At 43.3% G+C, this 16,387-nt stretch overlaps 1 protein-coding gene across 1 annotated transcript in view; it reads left to right on the top strand.

Moving 5' to 3' along the window:
- Positions 1–16,387, top strand: part of CLIP1 (CAP-Gly domain containing linker protein 1) — a 123,683-nt gene that overhangs the window by 41,723 nt on the left and 65,573 nt on the right. The window contains 2 exon segments of the mRNA XM_082853472.1: positions 12,779–12,903; positions 14,979–15,201. Coding sequence (XP_082709598.1) covers positions 12,779–12,903; positions 14,979–15,201 — 348 coding nt within the window.

The following is a 16,387-nucleotide window of genomic DNA, read 5'->3' as shown; positions in this document are numbered from 1 at the left end:
AAAACTTAAGCCCCGAAAAAGGCAGTGACTCCCTGTAGTCATATAGTACATTCACTATAGGTTTTAGATTTAGAACTTGGGACTTCTGTCTCCCGGTCCTGTAGCATCATGAATCTAGAAGGCCCCATGCACCTGTGGGAACCCTTTAATACCTGTTACCTTCAACGGGGTCCTTCTGGATCTCTTAGTTTCAAGGTCAGTAGGTTCCTTCTTCTGGTTATAATAGTCATGAGTTTTAGCAGTTGATGCGTCAGAACTTAGAGCATCATTTCAGTATGTCAGTGCTCTGCGGCTCAATCTGTAACTTGTTTGTTTAGCTCATACTCACGTGCTATAGCAATTTTATTTTATTTTTATTTTATTTTTTAACCACGCTGAGCGGCTTGTGGGATTTTAGTTCCACCACCAAGGATTGAACCCGGGCCCTCAGCAGTGAGAGCATGTATCCTAACCACTGTTGCAGTGAAGTTTTTTTTTTTTTTTTTGCGGTACGCGGGCCTCTCACTGTCGTGGCCTCTCCAGTTGCGGAGCATGGGCTCCGGACGCGCAGGCTCAGTGGCCATGGCTCACGGGCCCAGCCGCTCCACGGCATGTGGGATCTTCCCGGACCGGGGCACGAATCCGTGTCCCCTGCCTCAGCAGGCGGACCCTCAACCACTGCGCCACCAGGGAAGCCCAACAGTGAAGGTTTTCTGATGCTTACTCTTCTTTTCATTTTTACTGATGTTTACTTCCCCTCCCCTCTCCTCCACTTTTTACTGTATAGATATTGCTGCCATGAATGCCATTTAAAATTTTTTGTGTGTATCTCTCTTACTTTCCTAGGATAAATTTATAGTGGTGGAATTACTAGGTCAAAGGGCCTAAAAATATTTAAGACTTATGGTACATATTTATCTAGTAAGCTTTGGTTAAATCAGAAGCCTGTTAGCACAGGACAGCTTTGTAGGTTAGATTGCAGGTTGTATGCAGTTCCATTCTGAGTGCTTAGCTGTAAATGAAATGGGGTAGCGTATGGCACGCTTTCAAAACAAGTAGCTCTCCTTTTCCACCAGAATAAGAAACAGTTGATTAAATTTCTAGTCAAGTATTGTGCTGCTTGGCTGATAAAACAGACAAAATGATAAGGTCCGGGTGGTTTAGCTTACAACAGAAGGCTTCCATGAGGATGTAAGGATTAAAGTGGACCTGAAGGAGAGTAGGAATTGGCCAGGCAGAGGAATGGTAGTGGCAAGAGGGAACATTCTAGCAGAGGGATTGGCAAACTCCCCAGATTGGAGGGAGTTGGCACGTTTGGGGAAGTGGCCAGTGTCATTCCGCACAGGCGGAGGAGCCCCTAGGGGTAGGAGATGAGACTCATTCACTAGGTGGTGTCTGCGGGGACTGGTGACATAGGGCCTGTAAGTTTAGGCCGTGTTAAGGATTTTGATTTTGACCTTAAGAGCAACAAGAGTGATAAGTGATGTGATTAGATTTGTAGTTCGGAAAGATCGCTCCAGCTGCTTCGTGAAGAATAGATCAGAGGTGGTTGAAAGTGGATTTGGGGTGACCGTTCTTTGAAGAAGTCGGATGTTGAAGGAGAGTAGAGTTGTCAGGCTGATGCTGGAGGAGTATTGGATCTGGGGAAGATGTTTTCTAAAGATGGCAGAGTCTGGGGTGTTTACATCCTGACTAAACTGATCTGGACTAGAGGAACAGGGTGCAGATGCAGTGGTGGTGGTGGGGAATCAGTGTTGGGATGAGATTCCTGGGAAGAGGTGGCACCCTGAGCGCACACGGGGATTGCTTTGCCTTCGATTGAGACGGACGGAGATTTCCTCCATTTTTATAGTAAGGAAGGAGCATCTGCAGATGCAGGTTGGTTTGTAGAGGCTTGAATGGTGTATTTGTAGGAAAATTTTAATTACGTGTTCAAACCTAGCATACTTGGAACAGAATTTGAATCTCTAAGAGTCTTAAGTCTAATGAGAGTGTTTTTAGAGGCAGTAAAATTATTTACTGTTTTGGTTAGTATTTCTAGGAGAAATTAAAGGAGTACCTTAGAATCACAGTATTTTAGATCTGGAAAGGCTCTTTTGAGATCAACAAATGCCTCTTTTTGCTTAGAATACTGAAGCCCAGAGAAGAAATGCAGCTGGCCTCAGGTCATGTGTGATGCACGTGTATACGTATCATTATGGCCTCTAGTTCCCAGTTAATATGTTTTTTCTATTTTTTTTTTTTTTTTTGCGGTACGCGGGCCTCTCACTGTTGTGGCCTCTCCCATTGCGGTGCACAGGCTTCGGACGCGCAGGCTCAGCGGTCATGGTGCACGGGCCCGGCCGCTCCGCGGCATGTGGGATCCTCCCAGACCGGGGCACGAATCCGTGTCCCCTGCATCAGCAGGCGGACTCTCAACCACTGCGCCACCAGGGAAGCCCTGTTTTTTCTACTTTAATGTGCTGCCTTGTTTAATAGAAATCTTTGATTTAGGAATGTAAAACATTTTTACTTCAAAATTCATGTATAAAGGGAATTAGATTTAGAAATCTGAAATATTTGATTGGAATTCCCCTAATTAAAGAAAACTTCCGTTGGCAACCTAAATGTACATCAGTGGATGAGTGGATAAAGATGTGGTATATATATATACAATGGAATATTACTCAGCCATAAAAAAGAATGAAATCTTGCCAGTGGCAACAACATGGATGGACCTAGAGGGTATTATGCTAAGTGAAATAAGTCAGAGGAAAGACAGATATCATATGATTTTCCTTGTATATGTGGAATCTAAAAAAATGAAACAAACCAATACACATAATGAAACAGAAACAGGCTCATTCATGGATACAGTGAACAAACTGGTTCTGCCAGAGGGGGATGGGGGGGGAGTGGGCGAATTAGGTGAAGGGGATTAAGAGGTACAAGCCTCCAGTCATAAAATAAGTAAATCACAGGGATGTCATGTACAGCCTAGGGAAGGTAGTCGTAATATTGTAATAACTTTGTATGGTGATAGACAGTTACTAGAATTTTCCTGGTGATCATTTCGTAACATGTGAGAGTATCAGGTCCCCACGTTGCACTCCTGAACTAATGTGACATTGTAAGTCAGTTATGCTTCAGTAAAAAACTTCCAATAGACCTAAGTTCGTTAGGTCACTGTTACGTGAGGAGCGGTATAGAATATTCCCAGTCCCGCCCCCAGTGCCCTTGTGGAGCCTTCCACTTGGAACGAGCGCAGAGAGGGCAGGAGTGGAGGCTGCCTTCTCCACGCAGCTCTCTCCAGTTCTTGCTCTCATCGCGGGAAGAGCAGGAAAGGGGATTGCTGCATCAGGTGTGAGGTTTAGCCTGATGACCTCTTGAAGATCCAGGTGGCAGCTCCTGAGCTATGACTGTATTGGGCACTCCCATCTTGGGGGAGGCAGTCCGGGCCTGGGGAAGCCTGTCCTCGCCCCCCTCCACGCTGGTGGGCCTCAGTGGGGTAGATGAGCTGGGTCAAGGAGGGTCAGTTGGAGCTGCTTGTAACAAACCCACCTGCCTCCTTCCCATCTCCCTCTGGCCCCTCTGTTTTCCCATTTGTCCTCACGAATATTCCACAGATCTCCTTAGCTGAAGATTGCTTTCATCTGTCTTGTGGCATGAGCTGCTTTGGGCTGATGCTGCGGTCCAGCTGACTCTCAGACTCACCTCTTTCCAGACTGGGAATCCCTGGGATGACCAATTACTCGGAATGTTTTGGAGATGGTCTTGTTGCATTTTCGGGTGTAGGCACTATTTCAGGGATGTGATGTCAGGTTCTCGAGAACTTGACTGACTTCCAGCCGTTCAGTTTCAGGATGGTTGTCTCCATGTCCGGTACTGTATGTTCTATGCTGAATTCTTAGCTTATGACCAAGTATGAGAAGGAGACTTTTTACGCTTTTGTTTTTAAAGTGACAAGCTTTATCTTTCTACGAGCTGCTTGCAGGGCTCTTAAACTAAGAATCCTATAGTGTAAATCTGTAGGTCTTTTGGATACTGTGAAAGGGAAAAACATCTTCCTGAGATTTTAAAAAAAATCTTATTTATAAGTTATTTTGCTTGTGTTTGAGTCTAAATAACTACAGTTCATTTAGTATGTACTTTTCTGTGTGTCTTCATTTGTTCAGCATTTGTGAGACTTATTATAACATGTACATTTAAAACACACATATAGTGGGGTCATATTATATACACACCATTTTACAGTATACTTTGATAGATTTGGGGCATTTCTATGCTAGTAAATAAATACAACTCTTCATTTAAAATAATAAGCTGCTGTTTGATATCACACTGTTTGGGGCACCTAATTTAATCATAGACATTTAGATTGCTCCCTAGAAATGAAATTTCTGAGTCAAAAAATATATAAATATTTTAAATCATAATAAATATTGCCAAAGTACAGTTCAAAAAGCCGTTAGCATTTTATGTTCCCACAAAGTGTGTACAAGTGTGCCCTTTGTAATAATTTGATTTCTTCTGTTTTTCTCAGTCTTCTTACCAGTGACTTATAACCCCCAAATCTACAAGTCTCGTTGTGATATTGCACTTATATTGGGCGTTTGTTCGTCATCTACCTGGGGGGTTCTTGGGCTCTTTTTGGGTGGGGCGTTAGAGCTCTAGGGAAGCTGTTCTTTACACAGTGACGTCTCCTTCCCTTGATTGCTGATAGCGTAGTTGTTAGTAGAAGGATCTGTTAGTTTGTATGGCCCAAGGCTGAGAAGACTCCAGATGTTCACATTATGTTAACTCTTTCTGGACACCTTGGCTGAATGTTGAGATCTTTTCCAGCACCACAGTCTTAGCCTAATTCCTTTGCAGTGAGGATTGCTGCAGATTTGAATCATTTTTTCTGATTTTAGTTTTCCTTTTTTTTTTTCTCCATTTTCAATTTCCATAAGCCTTAAATCTTAGTCAGCATAGCCTTGTAGGGTTGTCTGGGAAGGAGCGCAGAGAATCACACTGTTGATGAGAAGCTAGATTCGGCAGCTTCCTCCTCTCTGCACAGCCGGGCGCAGGAGAGCCGCTTCTTAGTTCTTAGTTCATAGTTGATAGCGGGGCTCCTCTTCCTGCTCGCTGCTTTCAGCTGTGAGAGGGTAGGATTCGTGTGCTTTTGCCATTTTCACTTTTGAGGCTTGGGAATGCATAAACTCATCCACCTGCCCGCTGGATTTCATGTCTTTGGTTTTACTATCCGTCCTCCTCTCTGCAGCCCCATTGTCCTGCGCTGCCTTGCATTAAGCCATCATCCTCTTCACCTGGACCCCCAGACGGCTGTCCATGCTGCTAGCCTCGTCTCTCCTCGGTTCTGGTCTTCACACAATTACAGAGTGATGCGCCTGACACGTGGATCTCATCACGCTGTTCTCCTGTGCGCTGGCGCCCTGTCTGCCTACACCAGTGCTGTTTTCACAGTGCTGGGGGTTTTCTGCGGGGCTCAGTACCTGGGCACTGGCTGGTCGGTGTGAAATTAGGTTCTCTTTGCAAACCTAAGCCGGTATCTTTACGCCAGACATGTCAAAGCTGGTACCTCTGCCTTGAGGACTCTGTGTAGGCTCTTGGGGCTTGGGAGTTTCTGGGTTGAGGAGGCACCTTATGCTGTCTAGCTTTGGGACTTGAAGAGAGGAAAGTTGGACCACTGCCCGGGCCAGAGTCTAATGTTGAAATGCCTGTTGCTAGATCACATCTTCTAACTTTTAATACTGCTTCTGTGAATTCTTTAAGCATACTTACAAAAATATCTTGAGGCTGAGACTCTTTGTAGCTTCTGACACATATAGATTAGAAAAGCAAACTTGGCTAATACCGTTGTGGTCAAGTGGGGTACTTTTTGATCTCAGTGCTTGAAAAGAGTGTGACTCTGGCAACTAAATATTATGCTCTTTTATCAGCCTCAGGGATAGTAGGGTTTTTTTTTTTTTTTTGGTTCCTATTAAATGTTTAAACAGTTACAAATGGATTTTTTTAAAGATTCATTTATTATTTATTTTTCTTTTATGGCTGTGTCAGGTCTTTTGTTTTAATAGCAATAGTTTAATTAATTAATTGTTGGCTGCGTTGGCTCTTCGTTGCTGCGGGCGGGCGGGGGCTACTCTTTGTTGCGGTGCGTGGGCTTCTCATGTGGTGGCTTCTTTTGTTGCAGAGCACGGGCTCTCGGCACACAGGCTTCAGTAGATGTGGTGTACAGGCTCAGTAGTTGTGGCTCGCGGGCTTAGTTGCTCCACAGCATGTGGGATCTTCCCGGACTAGGGCTCAAACCTGTGTCCAGGTTCTTAACCACTTAACATTCTTAACCACTGCGCCACCAGGGAAGTCCCCCTCTATGTACTTAAAATGATCTTTTCATTTATTTATTTGTTCATTGCCCATCTCCCTCTGACCAGAATTTAGGCTCCATGAGAGTCTGGAAACTTTCTGTCTCATTCACTGTCTTTTCCCAAGCACTTAGAACAGTGCCTGGCACACAGTAGGTGTTCATAAAATATTGTCAAAAGAATCAAAGGGTTTTAAATACTGTTGTCACATTATACCCTTAAAGGGGAGGAGTAACATTGTAAAGTATGACAAGAGATGCAATTAGGACCAGTGGATAAAAACCGGGCCAGGTGAATCTTATCTTTCTTGCAGGAGTTGCCCAGTGGAGCGGCCCTAAGCTGGATTGCTCTCTAGTTGAGGTAATACGAAATACGGACGTCATCATCTCACAGGTGATTAAGTTTTAAGTCAGGGCTAAATTTGTATGGGTAAATACCAATTAGCCATAGTTACCTTTTTAAATTAAGCTGCTTAACCTACCATATGGCAGATAAGAAGCCATCTCACGAAATTCAGTTGCTCACGAAATCCCTGTGGAACAGTCCCTCATTACCACCCACTGGACATTTTATAGCTTTATAAATTGAGGCACGGTGAGGTTAAATGGCTTGTTTGAGATTTGATGAATAGATGGGAGAGTTGAGAGAGGATGAAAGGTTTCCTGTTTCCTGTTTGTGGACCCATTCATCAGCCCAGCAGAATGTTTTCTTTTTAAATATTTATTTATTTATCTATTTGGCTGCGCCAGGTCTTAGTTGCAGCACACAGGATCTTTTTTAGTTGTAGCACGTGGAGTCCTTAGTTGTGGCACACAGGCTCTTAGTTGTGACATGTGGGATCTAGTTCCCAGACCAGGGATGGAACCCGGGCCCCCTGCATTGGGAGCGTGAAGCCTTAGCCATTGGACCACCAGGGAAGTCCCCAGCAGAATTTATCAGTGTTCTTATTTTTCAAAAGAGTTTGCAAGAAGGGTGTTTGTCTCTGTTCCCACAGCATTTTGTAGAAACCTCTTAAAGTGCTTATCACTTTTCACTAGAAATATTTGCTTGAATTTTTCTGTCAGTGACCAACACTGTATTCTGTTTATATTTGTATCCTCAGGGCCCAAGCACTCAGGAAATATATATTGAATGAATGAATGAGAGCTGAAAAACCTGAGATTTGCTAAAGCCTGACCACAGCTAGGTTTTCCTTTAGCTGAGTTTCTAGTTTAAATTAATTTGGTCTTCAGTAGTGACTTCTAATTTTGACTTAGGTTGACCACAGTGTTATGAGTTATACGTATATATTCTGAAAGTAAAGAGAATGAATGGTAGTTACTTGTGTTTGCCATAGGGATCCATTTTTTTGTTTCAATGTTGTAAAATTTTTTATCTTTAATAATCTTAATATCTGGGACTTCCCTGGTGGTGTAGTGGTTAAGACTCCGTGCTCCCAATGCAGGGGGCCTGGGTTCGATCCCTGGTCAGGGAACTAGATCCCACATGCATGCCGCTACTAAGAGTTCCCATGCCACAGCTAAGGAGCCAGCGAGCTGCAACCAAGGAGCCCACCTGCCACAACTAAGACCAAGTGCAACCAAATGAATAATAAATAAATAAATATTTTTTAAAAATCCTGTTATCTGCCCCTAAAACATAGATTTGAAAATTGTGGCTTATACTTAATGTAAGTGCACGTGCTATAATACTCTGGGTTCTCTGGAACACATGAGAAGTAAAACTTAACTTTATAAAACCATGTTTAAATGCTTAGAAAAAAATTTGACTGTAAAATGATTAAGTAGAAAAGTGAGTGATTTTGGATGTGACTTTCTGTCTGTGTTAAAGATATTTTGAATAATTACTAAGGATCTTTCACAGGGGAAAGGAAAGCATATTATGTTATATGAGTCAAGAATTTCAAGTTAGGTGAGAGAAAAAGTATAAGAAAACTGCCCATTCTAGGAACTAGTAGTCATCCATTTGAAACAAACTTTATGGCTCTTTTTTTGGTGGGGGGTAGATGTATGTTCTGTTACCTGCATTTAGAGAAAAAGTCGCTGATCTGTTTGTGGTAATTTGTTATAAAGCTTCTGATCTGAGTGAAGCCACGGTTTGTTTGGAGAATTTACTGCCCACAGCCTGTTAGACGCCTCTTGGAAAAACAGTTGTCATGACAGTAACTTAGACTCACCCCCAAAGAATTCAACAGATTATCTGGAAAGATTGCATCATCTTTAGCTAATGTGCTGTGTTCTGCTCATGTGATGCTGGTTAGTCTGCTGCTCTGAAAGGTGTGTAAGAGGACAGAGAAAACAGAGGCCAATTTTATAGAGGTTACTATTCATACATTCCATGGTTACCAATAAGAGTGCTAAAAAGTCCCATTTGCCAGATCTAGAACTAGTACTTTCCTTAGCATGGACACACTGGCTGCTAACATATAGCAGACTCTCACACTATCTGTCAGACACTGACTAAACAGTTTTATGTGGATTATTTTATTTAATATTCACAGCAATCCTGTAATTATCACCATTTTACTTATGAGGAAGCTAAGATTGATTGATTTATTTATGGCTGCATTGGATCTTAGCTGCAGCACGTAGGCTCTTTATTGTGGCGCAAGGGCTTCTTTCTAGTTGTGGCACGCAGGCTTAGTTGCCCCGCGGCATGTGGGATCTTCATTCCCCGACCAGGGATCGAACCTGCGTCCCCTGCATTGAAAGGCAGATTCTTAACCACTGGACCACCAGGGAAGTTCCGAAACTAAGATTTAGAAACTAAGCAACTTGACTAATTCATAGACAGAGCTGGCATTTGAATTTGTTCAACTTGGAGCCCATGCTTACTTAGTCTGTGTTAGCATATTTCTTCCTTTGCTCTCTTCTGAGCCATCAAATTCAGCCTCAGCCACTGGATATCTTTTTCCTTTTGTTGGTTTACATGGAAAAATGGCCTTTTCTGTGTAGTTCCCTACGGAGAAGGTCACCTTTCATTTCTTCAGCAAATGTTTGTTGAGTGTCTCCTGCTGTGCACTGTGGATTGCGGTGCTGGACACAACGGTTCCTGCGTGGAGTTTTCTCCAGCCTCCAACTGCATCTTTCCTCAGTGACACCTGTCATGACACCAGGATGTTTCTGAACTGTCCGGGGACTGCCTGCCCTCTGTCACCCTTCACATGCTCTCCTGCCTAGAGTACCTTAAACTGTAACTGCTTTGGTTCCTTAAATCAGTTTCACAAAGAGTTTGTCTTTCAGAGAAAAAGTATATAGCTTTGAGACTTTTAACATTTTCCATTTTCAACAAAGCTTAAATAGAGGGGCTTCCCTGGTGGTGCAGTGGTTGAGAGTCTGCCTGCCGATGCAGGGGACACGGGTTTGTGCCCCGGTCCAGGAAGATCCCACATGCCGCGGAGCATCTGGGCCCGTGAGCCATGGCTACTGAGCCTGCGTGTCTGGAGCCTGTGCTCCGCAACAGGAGAGGCCACAACAGTGAGAGGCCCGCGTACTGCAGCAAAAAAAAAGCTTAAATAGAGCTGGAAAAAAATGTGTATCATCCCAAACTCATAGAAAACTATATTCAGAGAAAAATTAGAACAAAATAGCTTTGGTATTAAAAAGCAAATTAGTATTGGTCTTAAGAAGTTAGGAAGGAAAGAGTAATAGACAACAAGGAAGTGGGAAAAAAGGAAATAGTGAGATAAAAAGTGAATTAAATAAAATAGAGAACATTAAAAACATAAAGGAAAAACTTAAAAGCTGGTTCCTTGTGAAGATCGATAAAATAAGTTACCTTCCCAAGGTAAGTCTACATTTAACACAATCCCATTGGACTTTTTTTTTAATTAACCAAAATGATTTTTAAATTTATTAAATCAGTAAACCTACATAACCTAAATGTCTCCCAGTGGGGGCTGATTTAATAAACTGGAGTGAATCCGTATAGTGGAATGACGTGCGATTGTAAACACAAGGAGGACGTTCTCTGTGTCTTGATGTGGAATAAAGCGAGGTGCAGGACAGCTCATGTAGTACAGATGCAAGACAGCTCATCTTTTGTATGTAAAAATGAAAGGGAGGAGTAAAAACATGAATTAACATTTCCTTTCTAAAAAGAAATTATTTATTTTTGGCTGTGTTGGGTCTTCGTTGCTGCACGTGGACTTCCTCTAGTTGCGGCGAGCGGGGGCTACTCTTCATTGCAGTGCGCGGGCTTCTCATTGTGGTGGCTTCTCTTGTTGCGGAGCACGGGCTCTAGGTGTGCGGGCTTAGTAGTTGTGGCACGTGGGCTCGGTAGTTGTGGCTCATGGGCTCTAGAGTGCAGGCACAGTAGTTGTGGCACACAGGCTCAGTAGTTGTGGCTCGCAGGCTCTAGAGTGCAGGCTCAGTAGTTGTGGCGCACAGGCTTAGTTGCTCCGCGGTACGTGGGATCTTCCCGGACCAGGGCTCGAACCTGTGTCCCCTGAATGGGCAGGCGGATTCTTAACCACTGCACCACCAGGGAAGCCCCAACATTTGCTTTTATATGCATAAAGAAATGCTGGGAGGAGGATACACTCTACATCAATAGCAGTGGCTACCTGTGATGGGGAGGGTGGGATAGTTAGGGACACAAGTTTAGTAAGAGAGGCTTTTCCCTGGATACATATATTTAAAAGTTTTTGAACCATGAGAATGCATTGGCTATTCACGAATTAATTCATGGGCTTCCCTGGTGGCGCGGTGGTTGAGAGTCCGCCTGCCGATGCAGGGGACATGGGTTCGTGCCCCGGTCCGGGAAGATCCCACATGCTGCGGAGCGGCTGGGCCCATGAGCCATGGCCAGTGAGCCTGCGCATCCGGAGCCTGTGCTCTGCAACAGGAGAGGCCACAACAGTGAGAGGCCCGCGTACCGCAAAAAAAAAAAAAAATTCATTATAAAGAGTTACCTTTTTAATCAGTAAGAAAAAGGTGAACATCCCAAACGAAAAATGAGTAAAGTACACATTGTGATACATCTGTACTGTGGATACTAAACAGCTGCCGTAAAATAGCAGGGAAAATGGACCAAAATGTCAGCAGTGAGTGTCCCTGGGTGTTGAGATTACAGGAATAACATTTATTTTTTGTTCATAATGTTCTTAATTGCCTGCGGTGACTCGCCTCTTGTATAATTGGGGAATTTTTTTTAATTAAGGAAAAAGAGGGAATTCCCTGGTGGTCCAGTGGTTAGGACTCTGTGCTTTCACCGCTGGGGCCCAGGTTCGAGCCCTGGTTGGGGAACTAAGACCCCTGAGGCTCAGCCAAAAAATTTTAAAAAAAGAAAAAAGAAGCTTAGCTAAAAGTAAGAAAATCAGTATTCTGAAGAATAATAGTAATAAGGGAAAGCCAGCCCCAGGAAATATCATGCAGGTTGTGAGGTAGCAGTAATCAAAATGCCATGGCAGTAGCACAGATACTGAACTTTTGAAACTGTAAAAAGACTCAGATCTGTTCTTATGTGCATGTGAGAGAGAATATGATAAAATGAGTATTTGAAATAGAAAGATAATGGCAAAGGAAGAAATAATAAATGCTGATGGGATAATTTTGGAAATAATTAATGTTTGCATGTTATGTCAAACAACAGCTGGGACAAAGAGACATTTAAAAAGATTCACAGCTTTGAACAGTTCACGTAAAACGTGAAGCACAGTCATTTTAATAGTTGTGAAGAAATGGAGAGCCTCACAGTGGAAAATATCAATATTTAAAATATTTTAAAGAGGACTTCCCTGGTGGCGCAGTGGTTGAGAGTCCGCCTGCTGATGCAGGGGACGCGGGTTCGTGCCCCGGTCCGGGAGGATCCCACATGCCGCGGAGCGGCTGGGCCCGTGAGCCGTGGCCGCTGAGCCTGTGCATCCGGAGTCTGTGCTCCGCAGTGGGAGAGGCCACAACAGTGAGAGGCCCGCGTACCGCAAAAAAAAAAAAAAAGAAATATATATATATATTTTTTAAAGAATTTACATTTCATGTGTGTGGATGTGTGAATATTTGTCTTTAACATGTACGTGTTATTGCTTTACCCGGATAATGATGTAAAGGACGTTTGGGAACATAAACACAGCAGTTGTTACAGTGGATTATGCATGAATTTTGTTTTTCTTTAAGGACGTAGGGGTTTTATTTTTGTAGCAAATATTTATTTTGAAGCAGAAACCTCCCTCCGGAGTAATAGGTATTTTTTAAATTGGACTAAATGTTGATGACTGCGCATCACCTAGGCGATTTCATCATTGGACTATATCAGGTATCGGATCATTCTGGCGACTGAAGTCACCCAGGTGAACTTTGCTAACCTTTGGAGAGAACTCTTTGAAGAGTTGGAGAGGAGGTTAAGAGAAGAGCTGCTTGGAGAAATGATGGAACACAGTATTGGCTGCAGCTGCAAAGGATTAAACTGTGAAATTGTAATTATGTTCATCTCTTCCTTTTAACGTTCTCTTCTTCCAGGTTGGTGGCACGAAGGCTGGCGTCGTCCGGTTTCTTGGGGAGACAGACTTCGCCAAGGGGGAGTGGTGTGGTGTGGAGTTGGATGAGCCTCTTGGGAAGAACGATGGGGCTGTCGCTGGAACAAGGTTTGTTTGCAGTTGGAATCTTGTCTCCCTCTTGCATGTAAAGGTGCTCAAGCCGATCCCACCAACCGTGTATAATAAAATGGACGTGAGTGTTTTGAAGAGCTGCACTTTTATTTCCTAAGACTCATCTACAGGTTTTTCCCCCCACTAGAATCAGAGTCTTTCGACTGTCTCTTTTAGTAATATGTGCAGTGCGTCTGAGTAGATTCTGAGCAAGTATTTGGTTTATTTATCTATCTATTTTATTTAAAAAATTTATTAATTTTATTTATTTTTGGCTGTGTTAGGTCTTCGTTGCTGTGCGTGGGCTGTCCTAGTGGATCCTTAGCCACTGCACCACCAGGGAAGCCCTATCTATTTATTTTTAAGGCTTTTTTTTTTTTTAGAGCAGTTTTAGGTTCACAGCAGAATTGAGAGAAAGGTACAGAGATATCCCTCCTCTACCCCCTGCCCCACACATGCACAGCCTCCCCCATTATCAACATCCTGCACCCAAGTGGTCCATTTATTACAGCTGGTGAACCTATATTGACACATCATTATCCCCCAAAGTCTGTAGTTTATATTACAGTTTATTCTTGGTATACATTCTATGGATTTAGACAAGTGTGTAATGACATGTTTCTACAATTATAGTATCATCTATAGTGTTTTCATTTTATTTTTCAAAATATAAAGGAAATACTATATCATCCTTTTGGCTGCTCTCCCTTTGATAGCAGTCAACGTCTGAATGAGTTGCTGGGCGTTGGAGGGTAGGGGGAGTGAGGAGAAGGAAGCTGCTTTTGTTAGGACGAGAACGCAAAATGTGTCTTTATATCTGGTGACAAGGATTCCATCCTGTGGCAAGAGGACTGACGGCAAGCACACGTATTCCACTGTGAGGATAACCCCGCTCTCACCTCACAGGGATAGGGTGGGAGTTAAGTCATGCAGATGAATGCAAGAGGCGTTTCCCACACTTCAGATGCTTTGAAGGCCTTGGGCACAGTTGTGGTCTCTGATGCATTATTGTTAGTAGTATAAAGTGTTATAGTTAACATTTTACTTATAAAATGTTTACAGACTGATTATAAGCGTATAGGTCTTATGTACCAAATACAATAATAATGCCTCGAGGAGATTAAAAAAATCTCTTGGTGCTGCAACGATTATGAAGCCATATCATTGATATCCTTCATATTAAGTTGTTATAATTCGCTAGAGTCGTGAGATCTCCAAGTGTCAGTACCAGTTGATACTACTCCACCTTTACTTGAGTGAATCTGCCAGAATTAGGTGCTTGTTTGATTTCTCTTGCCCTTTGTTTGGCAAGGTTTTATTAAGTGGGATCGCTCCTCTGCTGTGTGTTTATCAGATAGTAGAAATACCTTCCCTTTGCGTAAAATCTTAGTAACAGATGAGTGATTCCATCTCTGTGTATCATACTGTTATTTCCTAGTGTGTTTTCTAAAACATTATTGTGGGGCTTTCCTGGTGGTGCAGTGGTTAAGAATCCGCCTGCCAATGCAGGGGACACAGGTTCGAGCCCTGGTCTGGGAAGATCCCACATGCTGCGGAGCAACTAAGCCCATGAGCCACAGCTAGTGAGCCTGCGCTCTAGAGCCCGCGAGCCACAACTACTGAGCCCACACGCCATAGCTACTGAGCCTGCACTCTAGAGCCTGTGAGCCACAACTACTGAGCCCGTGTGCCACAACTACTGAAGCCCACGTGCCTAGAGCCCTTGCTCTGCAACAAGCGAAGACACCACAATGAGAAGCCCGCGCACTGCAACGAAAAGTAGCCCCTGGTCACCGCAACTAGAGAAAGCCTGCGTGCAGCAACGAAGACCCACTGCAGCCAAAAATAAATAAATATTTTTAAAAATAATAAATTAAAAAAAAACTATTATTATGGTTATTTATCAGCTTGCACACCAGTGAGTGCCATGGGCTGGTGCACCACCCCAGCTGGTTGGTAAAATTCACAGCAAACCAGTCACGAGTTACGAGTCAGGAGAGCTTTTTGGTTATAGTTGTATTTCTTGTAATTAACTTGCTTCTTGTTACTGTTCCTGTTGTTGTCCCCTAAAGGTATTTTCAGTGTCAACCCAAATATGGCCTGTTTGCTCCTGTCCACAAAGTGACCAAGATTGGCTTCCCTTCCACCACACCAGCCAAAGCCAAGGCCGCTGCCGTGAGGCGGGTGATGGCGACCACACCCGCCAGCCTGACGCGCAGCCCTTCTGCCTCTTCTCTCAGCTCCATGAGCTCTGTGGCCTCCTCTGTAAGCAGCAAGCCCAGTCGGACAGGATTGGTAAGCCTCCTGCTGCGTGTTTCTGCGTCCCAGGCACTGTAAATGCCCCCCCCCCACCCCGTCGGTGTGCCTGCTTTGCTTTAGGAGATGTTAAGTCTCCTCTTGCCCTTGTACTAAATGTTCTCTGTAGCTTGTGAATGTCCTTACAAATTTTGCAACAAAACAAAAACCTCTAGCAAGAATACAAGTTTGAAATAAAGAATTTTTTTAACAGCCCTTTTCAGGTTCCTTAGACTTTAAGATATAACAGTTCTTGGTGAATCTATAGTAACTACTACTTAGTCTAACATATGGGATGATTGAGTATTCTGAAATTATTTTGGCATCAGAAGGACAGGAGAATTGGAGGGATCCTTTTCCTCAAGGACCTGGGTCTCTTTCTCTTTGACATCAAACAATTTTAGGAACTACAGTCGTTTGAGAAAAGGCATGTTCTTAGAATTTTAGTATTATGTTCATACAGCTAACCCACTGAAAGCAGTTGGTGTGTGGAGCGTTCCTGACTCAGGCCAGAGGATGCAGAGGGGAACTTAGGGAACTTGAAAGGATGCTAGGAAAAGCCATGTTTTGTTTTGTCTCCATCTCCCCCTTCCCCCACTCCCTCTTACTTTCTCCCTCTCTTTCCCATTTAGATCAGCAACAGAAAATCATCAGAATCAAAATAGGCAGCATCTCATTCTGTTTGTTAATGTCATGCTTTTTTTTTTAGTGTCAAAGCAATGACTTTTTGGCTTTGCTCCCTCCCACCCCCCACCCTTTAGTTTATTCACTGGAAGTGAGGCAAATACTGTTTAAATTTGAAGTGGCAGTATGAGGTTGTACCCCAGACTGAATTCAGGATCTTGCTTTATGACAATGAACGACAGACAGGAGTTAGAACGTGAAGTGTCATGATCGGGCAGTAAGGCTGCTGGCCCTTGATCTCGTTTTGCCTTCTCTCCATTGACCTTGGGCAGGGAAGGCAACAGCGGAAGCGTCTTTCTTTAAAGTAGGGGGGTTATGCTTCTCTGGACTTTGTTCCTCTTATGTTCAAGTAAAATAAATACCTGCTTGGACTATGTCATTTTGCATATAAAAGTCTGCATCTTCAACAGAAAAATTACAAATGGACTTATGAGAAAAGCTTGTCAAGAACTTTTTGAATGTTTGAGTGAAATGGATGAAGAAACCCCTCTGTTTGGATGAA

The sequence above is a fragment of the Leucopleurus acutus genome (assembly GCF_964270905.1).
Source record: "Leucopleurus acutus genome assembly, chromosome: 13".
Classification (NCBI taxonomy): Eukaryota; Metazoa; Chordata; class Mammalia; order Artiodactyla; family Delphinidae; genus Leucopleurus; species Leucopleurus acutus.
Note: the sequence above shows the minus strand (reverse complement) of the source record. Positions and strands in the feature narration are given on the sequence as shown.